Consider the following 21988-nt stretch of genomic DNA (forward strand, 5'->3'; position numbering starts at 1 on the left):
TCGGGAAAATAAAGCCTCAAACCTGGGATTGAAAACGCCCGTGGGGGTTAGGGCAGCAGCAGGAGAGACTCCCAGCCTCATGGGAGAGGTCCTTGGAGAGACCCACAGGGGCCTAGAGTGTGCACAAGCCCACCCACTCGGGAACCAGCACCAGAGGGGCCCAGTTTGATTGTGGGTATTGGAGTGAAAGATTGAAATCCGGAGGAGAGTGAAGCGGGCGCCATTGCTCCCTCTGGGCCCCTCCCCCATGTACAGCATCACAGCACAGCAACCAGCGTTACCCCGCCCTGGTGAACACCTAAGGCTCCGCCCCTTAAAGTAACAGACGCGCCAAGACAAAAAAAAGAAAAAAAAAATGGCCCAAATGACAGAACACTTCAAAGCTCCAGAAAATATACAACTAAGTGAGGAAGAGATAGCCAACCTATCAGATGCACAGTTCAAAACACTGCTTATCAAGATGCTCACAGAATTGGCTGAATCTATTCGAAAACCAGATGAAAAAATGAAGCTTATGCTAAGAGAAACAAAGGAAAATGTACAGGGAACCAATAGTGATGCGAAGGAAACTGGGACTCAAATCAACGGTGTGGACCAGAAGGAAGAAAGCAACATCCAACCAGAAAAGAATGAAGAAACAAGAATTCAGAAAAATGAGGAGAGGCTTAGGAACCTCCAGGACACCTTGAAACGTTCCAACATCCAAATTATAGGGGTGCCAGGAGAAGAGGAAGAACAAAAAGTTGAAAACTTATTTGAACAAATAATGAAGGAGAACTTCCCTAATCTGGCAAAGGAAACAGACTTCCAGGAAGTCCAGGAAGCTCAGAGAGTCCCAAAGAAGCTGGACCCAAGGAGGAACACACCAAGGCACATCATAATTACATTACCCAAGATTAAACGCAAGGACCTACATCCAAGATTACTGTATCCAGCAAAGCTATCATTTAGAATGGAAGGGAAGATCAAGTGCTTCTCAGATAAGGTCAAGTTAAAGACGTTCATCATCACCAAGACCTTATTATATGAAATGTTAAAGGGATTTACCTAAGAAAAAGAAGATCAAAAATAGGAACAGTAAAAATGACAGCAAACTCACAGTTATTAACGACCACACCTAAAACCAAAACAAAAGAAAACTAAGCAAACAACTAGAACAGAAACAGAACCACAGAAATGGAAATCACATGGAGGGTTGTCAATAGGGGAGTGGGAGGGGGAGAGGGGGGAAAGGTACAGAGAATAAGTAGCATAAATGGTAGGTAGAAAATAGACAGGGGGAGGGTAAGAATAGTATAGGAAATGTAGAAGCCAAAGAACTTATATGTATGACCCATGGACATGAACTATAGGGGGGGAATGTGGGAGGGCAGGATGGAGTGGAGTGGGGGGGGGGAAATGGGACAACTGTAATAGCATAATCAATAAATATATTTTTAAAAAATAAGAAAAAATAGAGTGTGAAAAGGAAAGAGTAAAATATGAGATGTGAAAGAAAAAGTAGAGAGAAAATTTTGAAGAAAAGAAAAAATAATGAAAAAGAACAAAATGGAATTCATCTCAGTAGAGTTTAGTGCCTGCCTGCTGGGATCTCCCTTTGGATATCCTCTGATATTGTCTGAAGCTGGTGTAAGACAATGTCAGATGCTGTCCACATCTGATCCCCAGAAGCCTGGGCAAAGCTGCAAGTGATCCACAGCTTGTGGGTGTCTCCACCAGGCTTGGCTGTACATGAAAGGGGCCAAGCTATATCCCAAGGCACAAGGCCCAGAGGTGGGTCAGCAAACATCCTAAGGTACCACAAGATCTGCTTCTACCTGCCTCTACCTGTTGACTGACTGTCAGATTTAGTCACTGAAAGAGTTGTTTCCTGAAAGGGCTTCTGGCAAAATTGGGACCCCTGAATCCTCCATAAGGGGACAGGGTGCTGTTTAGACTTCAAGGAAGATGGTGGGCATGTTCTGCTGTCCCAGAGTCTCACATCTCAGTATATCCTGGATTATTTCCCTGAATTTGACAGGGTAGAGCCCTTAGTAGGCAGACAAATAGGGTCTCTGGAGTCCAGAGGTTGGGTCTGCTAGAAATCAGGGGTATGTTTCTATCAGGTATTTTTATCCACTCTCCTGTGAGGGGGAAGCACCAGTCCAGTTCTCAGGAAAGTGTAGGAAATAGTGTAGGAAAGTGTAGGAAAGTCATGCCCCAAATCCAGTCCCTGATACCCCCAGAGTCTGCCTATGTTGCTGTCTCCTCAGCAAGGATTAAGATTCAGGGTGGTGGAAAACAGATGCAGGGTGGGGAGAGAAAGATTCCACAGGATGTGATGAGTGAAATTATAAAGGTTGGGGTAATTGTTTTTCCCCAGGTTTATTCCCCTGGGAGGGGCTTGCTCTTCTCAAGAAAAATGGCTACTGCAATACAGGGGCATTACCCCACACAGGGATTCCGGCAGCTGCTCCCCCACATTTCTCACTAATGCCTCCTACTCCAGACTCTCAGACTGCTCCAATCCACAACGCCCTCCTTTCCCCAGAGCCCAGGGTGAGTGGCTGCTAATGAGAAATTTGTGCTTTGGACCCTTTAAAAAAATGCAGCTTTGTCTCCACAGGGCTCCATCTTTCCCCAGCGGATAGATAGCCTGCCGCCCTTCACTGCTGAATTCTACACTGGTGGATGATCCCGGCTCTGGTGCTCTGTGCTGAGGAGCCTAGTCTGGGATCCAGGCTTCAGTCTTTTCAGGGAAAGCTCTCATAGCTGCACTATCCCTTTGTACCCTTGGCCTGCTGACTGTTGGATTGGGGCCATCCCCACCCTTCCTGCCTGTTGTGAGGTGGTTTCTGCCCCTCCTCTTCAGTAGTTTTCAGTTTGTAACTCTGGGTGACTGTTCCTCTATTTAGTTTTATTTCCAATTTTGTTCTGGGAGGAGGTGAGAGAAAGATCCTCCTACAACATTTCCACCTTGCAACCTCCTCCCAAATTAATCTACAAATTCAATGCAAATCCTATCAAAACCCCAACCTGTTCTCTCTCTCTCTCTTTTACTTACTTGATAAAGTAAATCTAAAATGAGAACAAAAAAGAATAAGGGTCAGAAAATAGGTAACACAACTTACAACAAGAAGAATCAAGATGAAGGATTCATATTACCAGAGATTAAGATAGTTTCAAAGCCATAATGACTAACACAGTATGGTATTTGTACAAGGAATAATAAACCATGAGATTAATGGAACAGAATTATCAGTGCAGAAACAGACCCATGACACAGGGAAAGGGAACTTAGTATGTAATAGAAGGAGCAACAGTACTACAGAAAAAGATGAATTACTTGGTAAATAATGATAAAAAATTGGATCACTACATGGAGACTTTTTTTTAATGTTGGACCCATATCTTAAATTATCTTCAAAAGTAACTGCAGTTGCAAATGTGAAAGATAAAACTATAAAGCTCATAGGAGAAAATGTAGAAGAATATAGTATATCTGTGATTTGCAGGTGAGAAAATCTTTTAAAATTCAAAACATAAATTGTAATGGAAAAAATTGATGGATTTGGCTACATTCCAAAGAAATACTTCTATTTGATGAAAACCAAAGCAGGGTAGGATCAAGGGTGGGAAGTGGTGATGGCTGGGGTCGGGGGAGAGGTGGAAGGAAAATAGAGACAACTGTACTTGAACAATTAAAAAGTGTGGAAAAAAAATAAATCAATCTTCACAAACTGGAGAGAAAAAAGAGTGTTTCAGACAAAATTATCCAATAGGTGGAAAACTGAAAGGGTACATATAGAAATTCTATGACTGAGAAACTTAACAAAAAAAGGCCCATAAGAATATTAAAACAGAAATATGGAGAAAAGATGGGAACATAAGTGTACAGGAGAAACCTATGGATGAAGTGTATTCAAAGAACTGCATGGCATACAAGGAGACACCACTTCAATCCCTAGTCCCACTAGATGAGCAACACCGAAGGGGTGACTTCAAGGAAGAGGAGGATGTGATGCTCCACTGATGTTCATGTAGGTAGTCCAGCCTTTCTGGAAGCAAATTTAACCCATGGTGAAATTAAATGCATTTATATCCTGTGACCACAAACTCTCCATTCCAAGAATGTGCCCCAGGGACACTGTCCTGGGTACAGGGGAATGGGCACAAGGGCTTGTGGTGTCTCCAGTGCCTCAGGTCTTCACAGAGAGTTTAGGAAGTTATGTGTGGACCATGTACAAGGAGCCCAGGCCACCTACCCAAGGTATTTTTCATTGTATAGAAGTCATGACCGACAGACCTCAGAAACATGTGCCCAGGGGAAAAAGAAAGAGATGAAATGGGATTTGTGGAACAATATCATTTTGGCAAATTTTTTAAATGTACAAACACAAAATATATACTTTCCCCACTGTGCACATATTTTTAAAAAATCCACACAATGAAAGAGGGTAAATTGGAAAGCTCTACATTTACATTCACAGGGGTAGTTGCCAGGTGGTGGGGGAAGAGGAGGTGTGAGGTGATGTCTAGAGAGCTAAGGTGTGTGAGCAACTTAATCTAGACTCCTGAGGTAACAAATCATCTCAGGCAATACCACCCCTCCCCAGAAACACACAGGTAAATTACGTTCACCACATGCAGTTGAAAACTAAGTCTTCATCTCTACCTATCAATCAAAAAATGCAATGCTCTTAATCACTATTTAAATAACTCCAATGGCTTCTTTGTTTTCACCGGATAAAAGATTTAAAACAACAATCCTGGAATTTACTCAATGGTTAGGTTAAGTAATTATTATTAAACTTATCTATCTTAGATTGTGCCATATGCCAAGGAGAAGTCAGATATATTTATTGACTAAACGATGGGATATTTAGTTAAAGTAAGAGAATCATTGAGACACAGCTGTGCTGTTGAGCTTGCTGTCATGAGGCATCACTTCTGTGGGTGGGCACAACACTAATGAGCAGGGATTACATACTGCTTCATTCCATTTACAACCTGCAAGGAAAAGCCTGGGATTCAACTTTCTAAAATATTTGAAAGAAGTATTAAAAGCTCAGGAGCCTTGTGTACCTCCTTGTCCACTATGAATGTATTTGGGAGGAAAACTTGATCAGTTTCTGTTTATTTTAAAGAAGAATTTGAGTCAAGGAACATGTATAAAAGACCCATGGACAAGGACAAGGGGTGGAGGGAGGATTGAACATGGGAGGGGAGGTGAGTGGGACAGGGGAGAGTAATGGGGGATAAAGAGGGATGACTATAATTGAACGACAATTAAAAAAGAAGAACTAAGGCTCTCAGCCTGTGCCCTGGTGATTTTCCAAGTTTTATAAATTGCAGGGGCCATGACTGTGAGCTCTGGGAGCCCAGCTCTGGTCTGAAAGCATTAATCCACTGTGCCTGGGGCTCACAGTTCTGAATGATTGACTATCAGGACATCACAGGCACCTGAGGGAAGAGGATAGAAAGCAGTCACCATGCTCACCGTGCCTTCCGGGTCCACGAGCAGAAGATGCTTGGCCTGGCCATCGTGCATTCCAGTGAGAACAAAGGAGCCAGGGTTGGTGGTACTCTTCCTGACCAGGAAGTCTCCATCTCGCTTCAGCAGCCCCTCTGCCTCCTTCCTGCTCATCTCACCTTGGTACCAAGGCTCAGCCTTCAGCTCTTCAAGCATTGCAGCATCCAGGGCTCTGGGTGAGACAGGGCTGATGCACTCCACAGAGGCAGCTTTGCTCAGCACTGGTCCCATGGACTGGTTCTTAAGAGCATCCTCAAAAGGTTCTGCCATCAGCATTTGCCAGCAACAGGTAGACCCAGGAAGAACAAATGATAAACAATACAATGTGAGTGATGGAAATGCAAAGGCAACTCTACCAGAAGAAGGAACTAGAGACAAATGACAGACTGACAATATAATGAGACTCATCATAACAAGCATTTGAAAGCACAGCCCAAATCTTGTCATGAGTCCTTCTGATAAATCTGCTTTCCCAAGGCAGCTGAGTGCTGTGCCTTTGCCAAAGATTTGAGCACACCCTTTGTCTAGCTGGTTAGAATGACTTCAGTTTTGTATGCCTCCAGGGGCCATGCATATTACACAACATCAACTTTCTTTGGAACATTGGCTAGCTTCTTTAACAAATACACTCTCTTCTGAATAAAAACCTGCCAAACTAAAGGATATACACAAAGGAAAAGACAAGTTGCAAGATTTTGATTTTGTGCAAAAGCTAAACACAACCCATCAAATATTTACTTCAAAATCTTTGTATCGGGTGGATTTTTAAAAGAAAATAAAATTGATGTTTATTGATTCCCCCTGTGTGACTTGCCCCAGACAGGGAGCCTTACCTCCCCCTGACCTTCACTTGTTTCCCTGTGGAAAAAGTTCTTGTGTGCATGGGTGAGTTTGAGCTGACTTCAGGCTCTCCAGAACATGCCTTTCTCTACAGGGTACGGTCAATGGTAGGACTTCTGCTCCAACATCAACAAATGTCAGAGGCAAATAAGTCAACAGGCACATCTAATAAACCTCAGTGTTTGATTTTCAAATAAGTAATTGTACAAAAGCACTTTGAAAAGATACGGAGTGCTATACAAATATGTGGTATTATAATGATTATTTCGGGCCACACTACCAACCCAGTACAATGCAAGGACCACAAGAACAAGAATAGCATTCTCTTGGGCACAATTATATCCCTGAAGTCCTACATTATTCCTGGGAAAGAGTTGCTACTCTATAAATATTCATCAAGTGCTATAAAATAAGAGCTATTTTTAGTAGAGGATGGGCAGAAGCAAGGTGAATAAAATCAAAACCATGTCGTTTTGACTGTTTTTAAATCATTTATATAGTTGAAGTGAAAAAGAAGTTAAAACTATTGATTACAATTTTATTTCATTTGTTTATCCTATCTTTTTCCTAATTACCTGGAGTAGTTGGCAATTTTTATTATACTCTTTCTGCACCATCATCATCATCCCCACCATCATCACCATCATACCATCATCACCACCATCATTATTTGGCTCTAATGGTTCAAAATAAACAAACAAAGTGCTGCCTTTATTTTTTCATACTTTTCCATAGATACTAGCTTCCTAGGGCCCTTTTGTCCTTTTATCTCCTCTTCTTTAATTTGAGGAGTAGGAGTAGAAATCGATGGACGAAAAGATGTTGGCTCCAGTTCTCAATTTCCCTATCTCAAACCCCAGGCCAATCTAACTCTCCTGAGGCTTTGGGGCCAGGACTCACTGATAAATTGAATAAATTAAACAGGAAAACTGTTTGACCACTAAACTGCAGTTGTGAGACATCATTAAAACTGGAGCAGAGGCTCAGAGAGCCACCACTGATTACTACCTGATAACACATAGTGGTTATTTCAGCTCCGTGACAATAGGGACTTTGCTTTGTTTCCCTGTATATCCCCAGTGAGTAGAATGGTATTTGACACATGTTAGGTGTTCAATGGAATAGGGGAAGATATCTGTAGTTGTAGAGAAAGAGAAACAATAAGAGAACAATAAGAGGGAATGCAAGAATGTGTGTGCATACAAGAGGGGTGTGCTGCCATTTCTTGGTTCTATGTTGGTCTTGCTCAATAGACTGAGAGCTCTGTGAGGACAGTGGCCATACCATTTCACCTTGGTATCCTTAGCAACTGAGAGAGAACTTGGTACACAACAGCCAATTAATATATTTAAGTGAATAAATAAATGAGTGTATTTATTTATGTATATTGTTTGTATCAATACATGTGAAGATCTTTAAGAGGTAAGTCAATGCCAAAAAAGGGGGAAATTGCTTTGTCTCTAGACAACAGAGAGGGATGTAATCTCAAAGCAGAGGTTGACCAAAGTTCAAAGCCTTAAAAAGTCCAAAACAACCCATAAAAGTGCTGCTAGTCATCATTGTTAATCAAAACCCAGCTAATAGAAAATTCAGTAATTGCACAGATTTCCAATAAAAAGCAGTGTAGAAAGCAACCTCAAAAGAAAAGAAAACTAAAGGTGAATGGAAACCCACTCATGTCAAAGAGGTCCTTCCTGGGGCTGCTCTCTGCGCTGCTTCCTACAGCCGGTCCAGCCTGCAGAGGGAAATGCTGGGTATTCACGTAGGCAGGGGCTTCTCCCATAGGGGCCACGTGTGCTTTCCCTTCTGGCATGCTGTAGGTGTCCATGGACCCTGCAACAAAAAAATGAGCCCTCTTTCTTTTGCTAATGGTAATGCTGTTGATGCATTTATAGTTAAGCCACTGAGTTTCACAGAGAAGGTCCTTCAAGCTAACTATAAGAAAATTCTTCTTGTAGCTCTTCATAGCTTAAATCTCCTCTTCTGAGCCCCTCACATGCACTGTTGTGATCTGGCTAGGACATTTTCTACACTTCATGTGAAAATGGGAGCTGTTAGCCCATGACAGTGGATACCCATGATGGTTAGTGCTTTACTGAGACTCTGCCTCATGCTGGCCAGGTGAGGGGAGCAGGCCATACCTTGGTCTGCCCATCCTTTTTACAAAGGCACCAAATCAAACAACTGAACAGAAGAGTGACAAGTCTGATTTTAATTGTCCTTTTTTTCTTTTTACATGTAAGTGAATGCTTTGTAAATTAATTTCATTCTAGTATTACAGTGCAGGTGCTGTGACCCCAATTTAGAATGTTAGTACCTAATGAACTGAGACACCTTTCATACAAAACAGAGCCAGATTTGCAGCCCCACCTCTAGGCAGGGGGTCCAGCATGGGCATGACTGAGCCCTCCCTGCAAGGCAGGACCACTGTGGTACTTCCTACCTGGACCAAGACTGTGTCCAAGCTAGGCCAGCAGTCCCTGCTGTTGTTGCCAGAGGAGAATGAATGGTATTGCCTGAGCACACCTGCTTGGGTCACTATCTAATTCTTTCTACAGGATCCCTGTATCTAACACATACATATTCTCAAGATGGCTTTTTGGTATTCCCAACTCCGGAGAAGGTCACTTTTTACACCCTATGGGTAGTGAGTGTTGAAGCCGACTCAATTCAGCTGGCAAGAGTCAGCTCAGAGCTTTTTAAGAAGCTTTCTGCAGAGCCTGTGTTGGACTTTTGGTGGCACATCACTGTCTGCTTATACACGTGAGAATGCAAGTGTTCAGTTAAAATTCCTCCAGGGTGAGCATCTCCAGCAAAGTCGTGAACTGTCTCTATTCCTATTCCTACATGTGACTTCCATGTTCCACAGGCTGTTCCTGGGTTACATATCCTGGGTTAAGCAGTGGCTAGCTGCAGTTCACACATGTGTATGTATTGCAAACAAATCAGTATGTGAAAAGAATTTTACAAACTAATTTTTTTAAAGAGGAAATGAAAAGCCCAATGAATAACTTTCCTGATGACTTTCCCATTCACACGATGGCAGATGAGGAGCTGGGACAGGTGGACACACACACCATGGTGGCCTTGAGAGTTCATTTTACTTAGGGGGAATATCTGCCAGCAAATTGACATGGAATATTCTTATTTGTTAAATGGAAAAAGATATTTATTGCTTTCAAAAGAGAACTTGAAATGTATTAGGAGTAATGAGTCTCTCTCTCTGTTTGGTGGGGCTCAGTGGATTGAATGCCAGCCTGCAAACTGAAAGGTCACCAGTTCGATTCCCACTCAAGGCACATGCTTGTGTTGTGGGCCAGGTCCCCAGTTGAGGGGGCGCAAGAAACAACCAATCAATGTATCTCCCTCACATCAATGTTTCTCTCTCCCTCTTTCTCCCTTCCTTACCCTCACTTTAAAGGTAAATTAATAAAATCTTTTTTAAAAAAGAGTAATGAGTCTCAATAACTTATGTAAAGCTTATTTTTGCCCTGATGAATCTCTCATGTTATCTGTCCTCAATCTGGCCAAAGTAACTAATATACAAGAAGACACCTCATTTTTAAACAAGCCTAACTTATTTTTCAATAAAGTAAATATGTCTCCTTATATGTCTAAGTACAGATATGTTATATAAACACATTTTAAATGTCTATGGAACAAAGATAAAAACATAGTATAAAATTATGACAAAATTATGGCTTTGATTTGCTATTTCAATCCCATTCTGATGTAGAGCCATGTGGTAGCTTCTGCTAGATGTTATGTTTAATTGACCAGGTCATCATGAGTGGGTTATCTTTCAGTTGGGGAAGGAACCATGTAAAATACTCTCACAAGGAGGGAATTTTAAAAATTCATTGCATAGTGATAATGGGATCAATTTAACAAGAGTACATAATCCTTGTAAACATTTATGCACCCAACACAAAAGCACCTAAATACATACAGCAAATCTTGATGGACATAGAGGAAGAGATCAACCATAATACAGTCCTAGTAAGGGATTTTAACCCCACTGACATCAATAGATTTTCCAGACATAAAGTCAATAAGGAAAAGCAGCCTGAAATGACACATTAAAGCAAATGAATTTAAATAGTTTTAGAGGATTTCATCCCATTTTTCTCAAGTTCAAGTAAAACATTTCCAAGGATAGATCACATGTTAGGCCACAAACCAGTTCTCAGTAAATTTAAGAAGATTGAAATCCTATCAAAAATCTTCTCTGACCATGATGGTATGAAATCAGAAACCAAGTACAAAAAAAAAAAAAAAGAAAAGCACACAAACACACAAAAACTAAATAACATGTTACTAAACAATGAATGTGTTAACAATGACAACAGGAGAAAATCAAAAGTTACCTGAAGACAAATAAAAATGAAAATACAATGACCCAAAATCTATGGGATGCAGCAAAAGCCATCCTAAGAGGGAAATTCATACCAATACAGGCCAAAATCAAAAAACAAAACAAAAAAATCTCAAATAAACAATCTAATCTTGCACCTAAAGGACTAGAAGAACAACAACAAAGCTCAAAGTGAGTTAAGAAGAAGTGAAATAATTAAGATCAGATTGGAAATAAACAAAATAGGGTCTAAAAAATAATACAAAAATTCTTTGAAACCAAGAGCTGGTTCTTTGGAAAAATAAACAAGATTGATGAAGCTATAACCAGACTCATAAATGGAAAGAGAGGACCCAAATAAATAAAATCATAAATGAAAAAGGAGAAGTGACAATGGATGACACAGAAATATAAAGGATTATAAGAAGATTATAAGCCAATAAATTTGACAATCTGAAAGAAATGGATCAATTCCTAAGAAACATACAATTTTCCAAGACAAAATCAAGAAGAAACAGAAAATATGAACAAACTGATTACTACCAACAAAATGAAAGCAGTAATCAAAAAACTCCTAACAAACAAAAGTCCTGCACCAACGATTGACAGGTGAATTTTACCAAATATTTAAAGATGAATTAACACCTAATCTTACAAACTATTCCAAAAAATTCAAGAGGAAGAAAAGATCCCAAGTTCATTTTATGAAACCATCATTATCCTGATTCTAAAACCAGACAAAGACATTACAAAAGAAGAAATTATAGGCCACATCCTTAATGAACGCAGATGCAAATCCTCAACAAAATATTAGTAAACTGAATTCAGCAATACAAAAAATAAGAACAAGTGGGCTTTATTCCTGGGATGCAATGTTTGGTTCAATATCTGCAAGTCAATTAAAGTAATACACCACATAAGCAAAATGAGGAATGAAAATCATATGATCATATCAATACATGCAGAAAAAGCATTTGACAAAATCCATCATCCATTTATGACAAAAACACTCAGCAAAGTGGTAATAGAGGTAACATACCTCAGTATAATAAAGGCCATATATGACAAGCCCACAACTAACATCATACTCAACAAGGAAAAACTAAACATGCTTTCCTTAAGATCAGGAACAAGGCAGGTGTATCTACTTTCACCACTTTTATTCAACATAGTATTATAAGTCCTAGCCACAGCAATCAGGCAAGAAGAAGAAATGAAAGGCATCCAAATTGGAAAGGAGGAAGTAAAACTCTCATTATTTTCAGATGACATGTTACTACATATAGAGAACCCTAAAGATTCCACCAAAAAACTATTAGAACTGATAACTAAATCCAGTAATGTAGCAGGATACAAAATCAATATTCAGAAATAAGTTGCATTTTTGCATACCAATAATTAGCTATCAGAAAGAGAAACTAAGAAAACAATCATACTTATAATTGCATCAAAAAATAAAATGTCTAAGGCCCTGGCTAGTGTGGCTCAGTGGATTGAGTATGGGCCTGAGAAGCAAAAGGTTGCCAGTTCAATTCCTGGTCAGGGCACATGCCTGGGCTGTGGACTTGATCCCCGGTGGGGGGATGCATGAGAGGCAACCACACATGTTTCTCTCCCTCTCTTTCTCCCTCCCTTCTCCTCTCTCTAAAAATAAATAAATAAAAATCTTTAAAAAAATAAAATGCCTAGGTATAACTTTAACCAAAAAAGTAAAAAACCTGTAGTTGAAAACTGTAAGACACTGGAGAAAAAATTTGAACAACATACAAATAAATGGAAGCATGTGCCATGCTCATGGATGGAATGAATGAACATTTTAACAATGTCCATAGTGCCCAAAGCAATCTATAGATTCAATGAAATCCCTGTCAAAATAACAATGGCAAAAAAATACCAATGGCATTTTTCACAGAAGTAGAATCAAAAATCCTAGAATGTATATGGAACCACAAAAGACCCCAAATACCCACAGCAATCTTAAGAAAGAAAAACAAAGTTAGGGGTATCATGCTAATATCAAACTATACTAGAAGGCAATAGTAATCAAAACAGTGTGATAACTTGCATAAAAATAGGCATATAGATAAGTGAAACAAAGTAGAAAGCCCAAAAATAAACCCACAACTAATGAACTAAAATATATATGACAAAGAAGGAAAGAAGATACAATGGGTTAAAGACACTCTATTCAATAAATGGTCTTGGGAAAAGTGGATAGATACATGCAAAAAAAAATGAAACTAAACCACTAGATCACTTTCCAACACCATATATAATAACAAACTCAAAATGAATTAAATATAAAAATGTAAGGCTCAAACCATAGAGCTCCTAAAAGAAAACATAGGCAGTAAACTCTCTGGCATTGCTCTTAGTAGTATATTTAATAATATATGTCTTCAGGCATGGGAAACAAAAGAAAAAACAAAACCAATGGGACAAGTTTTTGCACAGCAAAGGAATCCATGAACAAAATGAAAAGATAGCCTATTGAATGAGAGAAGATATTTGCCGGATACGTCTGAAAAGGAGTTAATATCCAATATTTATAAAGAACTCATGCAACTCAACATGAAAAACACAAACAGTCCAATTAAAACTGGGCAGAGGACACTGGCCAGGTAGCTCAGTTGGTTAGAGCATTGTACAGATATCCCAAACTTGTGGATTTGATCCCTCATCACACTACATACAAGCATCAACCAATGAATGCAAGGAGAGGTGGAACAACAAATTTATCTCTCTCTCTCTCTCTCTCTCTCTCTTTCTTTCTCCCTTCCTCTCTCTCTCAAATCAATAATTTTAAAAAAATGTAATCACCCTTAAAACAATGGGTGTAGGACCTAAGTAGATGCTTCTCCAAAGAGGACATACAGATGGCCAATAGATGTATGAAAAAATGCTAAACATCACTAATAATCAGAAATTTAAACCACAATAAGGACTTCTGGCCAAGATGGAGGTACAGGTAGATACACTTTGCCTCCTTGCACAGCCAAAAGGACAACAAATTTAAAAATAAAAAATAACCAGGACTGCCACAATTTGAACAGTATAGAAGTCCAACAACCAAGGAGTTAAAGAAGAAACATTCATTCAGACTGGTAGGAGAGGTGTGACAGGCAGCCAGGGTGGAGAGGAAAAGCAGCAAGGCAGCGGCTGGAGGACTGAGTGGAAGAAGCGGTGGCTGGCCAACTGGGCAGCCCCATATTTGCATGTAAATAAATTGGGAGGAAAAACTGGGGAATGAGACCGAGCAACCCAGGGTTCCAGCATGGGGGAAAAAAAAGCCTCAAAACCCCTGGCTATGAAAACCTGTGAGGGTTGCAGCAACAGGAGAAACTTCCAGTATCACAGGAGAGTTTCTTGGAGAGAATGACAGGGTCCTAGAATGTACACAAATACACTCATCTGGAAATGAGCACCAGAAGGGCCCAATTTGCTTGTGGATTTCGGGGGAAGTGACTGAAAGCAGCATTGCCTTCTCTCTGACCCCTCCCCCACATGCAGCATCACAATGTAGCAACATGCTTTGCCCTGCTCCAGCAAATACCTAACTCCCTGCCCCTTATAACATAACAGCAGCGCCAAGATAAAGAAACATGGCCCAAATGAAAGAACAGATCAAAACTCCAAAAATAGAACTAAGCAATGAAGAGATAACCAACCTATCAGATGCAGAGTTCAAAACACTAGTAATCAGAATGCTCATAGAAATGGTTGTGTACAGTCACAAAAAAAGAGGAAAAAGTGAAGGCTATGCAAAGTGAAATAAAGAAAAATAGAGAGAGAGCCAACAGCAAAGGGAAGGAAATCAGGACTCAAATCACTGATTTGGAGTGGAAGGAAGAAATAAACATTCAACTGGAACAGAATGAAGAAACAAGAATTTTCTTTTTCAAACAAAAAAGAAAATGAGGAGAGACTTAGGAACCTACAAGATGACTTTAAATTTTCCAATATCCAAATCATAGAGGGACCAGGAGAAGAACAAGAGCAAGAAATTGAAAATTTACTTGAACAAATAATGAAGGAGAACTTTCCTAATCTGGCAAAGGAAATAGACTTTCAGGAAGTCCAGGAAGCTCAGAGAGTCACAAAAAATTTGCACCCAAGGAAGCACACACCAAGGCACATCATAATTACATTATCCAAGATTAAAGTTGAGGAGAGAATCTTAAAAGCAGCAAGAGAAAAGGAGACAGTTATCTACAAAGGAGTTCCCATTAGACTATCTGCTGATTTTCTGAAAGGAAATCCAGGCAAGAAGGGACTGGAAGGAAATATTCAAAGTCATGAAAGGCAAGGACCTACATCCAAGATTGCTCTATCCAGCAAAGCTTTCATTTAGAATGGAAAGGCAGATAAAGTGCTCCCAGATAGGGTCAAGTTAAAGGAGCTCATCATCACCAAGCCCTTATTCTAAGAAATGTTAAAGAGAGTTATCTAAGAAAAAGAAGATCAAAACTATGAACAGTAAAATGACAACAATCTCACAACTATCAACAACTGAACCTAAAAAACAAAACAAACTAAGCAAACAACTAGAACAGGAACAGAATCACAGAATTGGAGATACATGGAGAGTTATCAGCAGGGAGGGGGATTGGGGAAAATGGGGGGAAAGTTACAGGGAATGAGAAGCATAACTGGTAGGTACAAAATAGACAGGGGGAGGATAAGAATAGTATGGGAAATGGAGAAGCCAAATAACTTATATGTAGGAACCATGGATATGAACTAGGGGTGTGTGCGGGGGGGCGGGGGTGGAATGCTGGTGGAAGGGAGGGTATAGGACAGAGAGGAATAAAGGGGAGAAAAAACTGCACAACTGTAATAGCATAATCAATAAAATATACTCTAAAAACAAAATCACAATAAAATATCTCCTCATACCTGTCAGAACAACTATCATCAATAAATCAAGAAACAAGTGTTGGTGAGGATATGGAGAAAAGGGAACCTTCATGCACTATTGGTGGGATTGCAAATTGGTTCAGCCACTACAGAAAACAGTATGGAGGTTCTTCAAAAATCAAAAACAAAACTACCCTATGACCCACCAATTCTATTTCTGGGTATTTATCAAAAGAAATCTGAAACACTAATTCAAAAATACACATGCACCCCTATGTTCGTTGCAGTGTCATTTATAATAGCCAAGATATGAAAGCAACTCAAGTGCCCATCAATAGACCAGTGGATAAAAAAGTTTGTTTGCCAGAGAGGATGGGAGTTGGGAAGCTTGGGTGAAAGACACAAAGAGATTAAGAAGAACAAATTGGTACAAAAATAGTCAAAAGGATGTTAACGTACACCACAAAAAGTATAGTGAATAATATTGTATTAACTTTGTATCAAAGTCATGAAAGGCAAGGACCTACATCCAAGATTACTCTACCCAGCAAAGCTATCATTTAGAATGGAAGGGCAGATAAAGTGCTTGTATCAAAGGGATCACTTTGTAAATTATATAACTGTCCAACCACTATTTAGTATGCCTGAAACTAATATAAAATAATACTGAATGTCAGCTATAACTAAAAATATAACTAAAAAAAATTATTGTCATTTACTCCTAGCCCAGATGGCTACAATAAGGGAAAAGCTTTAACATTACATCAATAAATAGTTAAATTTACATACATAGAATCATAAATTGGATCTGAATTCATGTGTTATTCCCTCTCCTTCAGACCCTATAGAGTTAGTAGCCAGAGCCCTAGAGCTATTGAAGGAATTATGGAAGTGTTTGAGGAGGGAAAATGTTAAACTCTTGAAAAACCTTGAGTATACACAAAATACACACATATGTGTGTTTAGAACTGCCTATAGATTCTTAGGATATAATCCCAACAGTGGTTTTGCTGGATCAAAAGGCAGTTTCATTTGTAGTATTTTGAGGAAATTCCATGCTGTTTTCCACAAACAGTCTGCATTCCTACAAACAGTCCACTAGGGTTCCCTTTTTTCTACAATCTCTAAAACACTTGTTTGTTGACTTGTTTATAATGGCCATCTGCACAGCTATGAAGTGGTATCTCATTGTGGTTTTAATTTGCATCTCTCTGAGGGCTAGTTATGCTGAGCATCCTTTCATATATCTTTGGGCCCTCTGCATGTCCTCCTTGGAAAAGTGTCTATTCAAGTCCCTTGCACATTTTTTTATTTTTATTTTTTTATTGTTGTTCAAGTACAGTTGTCTCCATTTTCTCCCACCATTCCCCACCCCCACCCCAGCCATACCCACCTCCCACCCTCGATCCTACCCACCTTTGGCTTTGTCCATGTGTCCTTTACACATGTTCCTTGACAACCCTTCCCTCTAATCCCCTGAATATCTCCTCCCACCTACCCTCTGGTTACTATCAGTTTGTTCTTAGTTTCAATGTCTCTGGTTATATTTTGCTTGCTTGTTTGTTTTGTTGATTAGGTTCCACTTATAGGTGAGATCATATGGATTTGTCTTGCCCATTTTTTATTTGGGTTATTTGTCTTGAGTGGAGTCGTGTGAGTTCTTCATATATTTTGGAGAATAAACCCTTGTCCAAGGTATCACTTGCAAATATGTTTCCCCATAGAGTTGGTTCTTTTCATTTCAATGCTGTTATCTTTAGGCATGCAGAAGCTTTATATTTTAGTGATATCCCATTTGGTTATTCTTTCCTTTATATCCCTTGCTCTCGGGGACATATTGGTGAAATAACTGCTGAGTGGGGTATCTGAGATTTTCCTGCCTATGTTCTCCTCTAGGACTTTTATGGTGCCACAACTTATGTTTAACTCAAAAGAACCTATGCACCCCAATATTCATAGCAGCACAATTTACAATAGCCAAGTGCTGGAAGCAACCTAAGTGCCCATCAGTAAATGAGTGGATCAAAAAACAGGTATATTTACACAATGGGATACAACACAGCAGAAAGAAAGAAGGAATTCCTACCCTTTGCAACAGCATGGATGGGATTGGAAAGCATTATGCTAAGTGAAATAAGCCAGGCAGTGAAAGAGAAATACCATATGATCTTACCTGTAAGTGGAACCTAATCAACAAAGCAAACAAACAAGCAAAATACAACCAGAGACATTGAAATGGAGAACAGACTGACAGTATCCAGAGAGGAGAGGGGAGAGGGACAACAGGGGATAATAGAGGAAAGGCCATCAAAGAACATGTGTGAAGGACACACAGACAAAGCCAAAGGGGGTAGATTCGAGGCTGAGAGGTGGGGATGGGTGGGGTGAAGTGGCATGGTGAAGTGAAAATGGAGACAACTGTACTTGAACAATACAAAAACAATAAAAAAATAAAACACATCATACCAAAAAAAAACTGTCTATAGAATCAAGACATATATTAGCAGTTAGTTATTAGTCATGTCTGAATGATTATTAATGTGGTTGTAGTTGCATGCTCATTGACTTGATAAGATGTGGACATGTCCTCTAAATGTACCTAGAGTCCATGAAGGGTGTATCCCTGATGCCATCTCTGTTTACGTTAGGTGTCACTCTGCTCCTCTTGATGTTGACACTGGAGAGGGGGTTATGGGGGGGACACCAGGAAAGGAAAGCTACAACTAGGACTTATGAGGAACCAATGGGGCTAAGCTCTGCTAGAGAGCTTAGGGACAGCCTGAAACATACTTCATAGTCTTCCAACCAACTCCCAGTTGAAATGGTAGACGTGCCATTGGAGAGGTCAGGTCCTCAGGCCTCCTGCCATGAAGAAAGTCTCCAGAGCACTTAAGAACAGTAAGTACTGAAGGACATGAATTTGACCTGGTGCCAGGGGAGGCATCCACTGATATATGGCATCCTCACAGCCTTTACTTTATATATTTCTTTTTTTCTTTCTCTGGTTTTATTGAGACATTATCTACATACATATACACATGTTGACTTACATATAACATGTAAGTTTAAGATGTACAATGTGATGATGTCATGCTTGTATATATTGTTTTTGCATAAAATTTATTATTTATTTTAATATATTTTATTGATTACTGGTATTACAGTTGTCCTATTTTTTCTCCCCTTTATTCCCTTCCACCTAGTACCACTCCTACCACCAGCATTCCCCCACCTTAGTTCATGTCCATGTGTCATACATATGAGTTCTTTGGTTTCTGCATTTCCCATACTATTCTTAACCTCCCCTGTCTATTTTGTACCTACCACTTATGCTTCTTATTCCCTATACATTTCCCTCCAACTCTCCCCTACCACTCCCCACTAATAACCTCCATGCAACCTCTATTTCTGTAAATCTGTTCCTGTACTAGTTCTTTCCTTAGTTCATTTTTGTTTTTGATTTTGTTTTTATGGGTTTGGTTGTTGATAGTTTTGAATTTGTTGTCATTTTACTGTTCATAATTTTGATCTTCTTTTTCTTAGATATCCCTTTAATATTTCATATAATAAGAGCTTGGTGATAATGAACTCCTTTAACTTGACCTTATCTGGGAAGTACTTTATCTGCCCTTCCATTCTAAATGAGAGCTTTACTGGATAGAATAATATTGGATGTAGGTCCTTGCCTTTCATGACTTTGAATACTTCTTTCCAGCCCCTTCTTGCATGCAAAGTTTCTTTTCAGAAAATCAGCAGATAGTCTAATGGGAAATCCTTTGTAGGTAACTGTCTCCTTTTCTCTTGCTGCTTTTAAGATTCCTCCTCTTTACATCATAACCTCACCTCCCACAAGCTCACAGCTTTCTAGATCCAACTCACAATCCTCCCCCCTTCCTCCCCCACAACAACAGACTTATTTTCTTTCCACCCTGTCTAAAAAATGGCTATGTGAGTGAATTATCATAGTTAACACTATACATATCCAAAGGATCGCCTATCTCTTCTCTAAGGGCTAGTGCTTAAAATATCATAGAATACACTCCTGCTCTCTTAAACCATTTCACTTTCCCCCTTCAACCTATTGCAAAAAAAAGAATAGGTAGAAGCTATGAACACCAGGATACTGCAGGGAAGAGGAAACCCACCAACAAAGGAACCACCAACAGATAAGAATGGAAGAAGGTGAAGGAGGGAGTGGAAGCCACACTAACTCAACCCAGGACCTATCTGGTAAACAACTAAACAGTGGAAAAATTACTCAGAACTAACAACTGAACAAGAGCAAGACAAAAGCCTCAAAACTTTGTAACACAGAAGAACCAACTCCAAGACAACCTGCCCACACCTGCACAACAGAAAACAAGAGGTGGTGGACTGAGTGACCCTCAGATAACCAGCTGGTGAGAAGGACTCATCAAAGAAAGACACAACAACAACCAAAAACCAAAGACATACACAGAGCCAACATAAATCACAGCCCAAGATCAGTGACCTTGGGAGATCAAAGAGACTATACCACTGAATGTCACAGGTATTCTACAACAGGAGTATATAACATAAATCCAAGGGGTCAAAACAGATAAACTTAAGAAGCAGAGGCTAACAAGAAGAGTCTCACAAACAATGCGAAGACAGTGAAACAATCCCCAAATGAAAGTAAAGGAGGAAGTCTCAGAAACAATGTCAAATGAAAAAGAGGCAAGTCAACTATCACATATGGAGTTCAAAGCATTGGTTATAAGAAAGCTTAATGAGCTCACAGAGAATTACCCAAAAAACTACAGGGAAACTACAATGAACTCACTGCAAACTACATCAAAATGAAAAAGGAAATAGAAACTATCTACAAGGGCCAAGAGGAAATGAAGAATACAAGTTATGAACTGAAGAACACAGTAGAAGGAATCAAAAGCAGGCTCAATGAAGCAGAGGAGATCATCAAACAGGAGGACAGGGTAGAAAACAAGACCCAGAATGAGCAAAAAAGGAAAAGAGACTTGGAAAGAATGAAAAGGATTTAAGGAAATGCAGGACAACGTGAAATGTAATACTATCCGTATAATAGGGATACCAGAAGGAGAAGAAGAGCAAGGGATAGAAAGCCTGTTTGAAAAAGTAATGATGGAAAATTTCCCTAATCTGATGAGAGATAAAGTCATATAAATCCAGGAAACACAGAGAGTACCAAGCAAGAGGAACCCAAAGAGGCCCACTGCAAGACACATCCTATATTAAAATGGCAAAATTCCAAGACAAAGAGAGGATCTTAAAGGCAGCAAGGGAGAAACAGGAAGTAACATACAAGGGAGCTCTCATAAGGTTAGCAGCTGACTTCTCAATGGAAATGCCCCAAGCAAGAAGAGAATGGCAAAAAATATTCCAAGTAGTGAGAACCAGAGATCTGCAACCAAGGCTACATTACCCAGCAAGGCTCTCAATCAACATAGAAAGCCAAATAAGGAGCTCCCCAGACAAAAGAAATCTAAAAGGATACACCTCCATCAAACCAGCTCTGCAAGAGATGCTACAGGGACTGTTTTAAGGAAACGAAGGAAAAGAGAGAGAGAAAGGAACACGGGTACAAAAAATTCACAATGAATAAGTACCTATCATATAAATGAAAAATGGATTAAATGCTCCAATCAAAAGACATAGAATAGCTGAATGGATAAAAAAGCATGACCCAAACATATGTTACCTACAAGAGACGCACCTCAGGACAAAAGACCTACACAGAGCAGGGGTAGTTGGAGAACCAAGATGGCGGCATAGGTAGACACACTGCACCTCCTGGCACAACCAGAACTGACAGAAAATCGAACAGCAAGGGGGTCCGACACCAAGGAAATACAAAATAAACATTCATCCAGACCAGTAGGAGGGGCGGAGACGGGCACCAGGCTGGAGAGGACTCTCGTGGCTGTGGCGGGACTGAGACTGACACAGTGTAGGATGAACTGCGCAGGCAGTCTGACCACTAGCAGACCCTGTGGCTGCACATTCATGCACTGATAAACCCAGAGGGCCGGACTCAGACTGGCGGAGATCGGGGCAGGCTGAGTGCGGGTAGCACCCCGTGGCCTCACATTCATGCATAGATAAACTGGGCGAACAGCGGGAAGCGAAGCAGACCACACAACCCAGGGCTCCAGCTCGGGGAAATAAAAACTCAAACCTCTGATTGAAAACGCCCGTGGGGGTTGGGGCAGCAGCAGGAGAGACTCCCAGCCTCACGGGAGAGGTCTTCGGGGAGACCCACAGGGCCTAGAGCGTGCACAGGCCCAACCACTCAGGAACCAGCACCAGAGTGGCCCAGTTTGATGGTGGGTATCTGAGTGAAATATTGAAATCCGGAGGAGAGTGAAGCGGGCGCCATTGCTCCCTCTTGGCCCCTCCCCCACATACAGCTTCACAGCCCAGCACCC

The 21988-nt window shown here is 40.2% G+C and overlaps 1 protein-coding gene across 2 annotated transcripts in view; it reads right to left on the reverse strand.

The window, feature by feature from the left end:
* The window catches only part of SHC3 (SHC adaptor protein 3), a 227318-nt gene that overhangs the window by 44684 nt on the left and 160646 nt on the right, over nucleotides 1-21988 (reverse strand). For both annotated transcript variants that reach the window (XM_024563359.3, XM_024563358.3), the window contains exons 10-11: nucleotides 8027-8185; nucleotides 5480-5775 (exon numbers count right to left, since the gene is read on the reverse strand). In XM_024563359.3, the coding sequence (XP_024419127.1) occupies nucleotides 5480-5775; nucleotides 8027-8185 (455 nt within the window). The remainder of the gene's footprint in view (nucleotides 1-5479; nucleotides 5776-8026; nucleotides 8186-21988) is intronic.

This window comes from Desmodus rotundus, chromosome 1 (genome assembly GCF_022682495.2).
Source record: "Desmodus rotundus isolate HL8 chromosome 1, HLdesRot8A.1, whole genome shotgun sequence".
Classification (NCBI taxonomy): domain Eukaryota; kingdom Metazoa; phylum Chordata; class Mammalia; order Chiroptera; family Phyllostomidae; genus Desmodus; species Desmodus rotundus.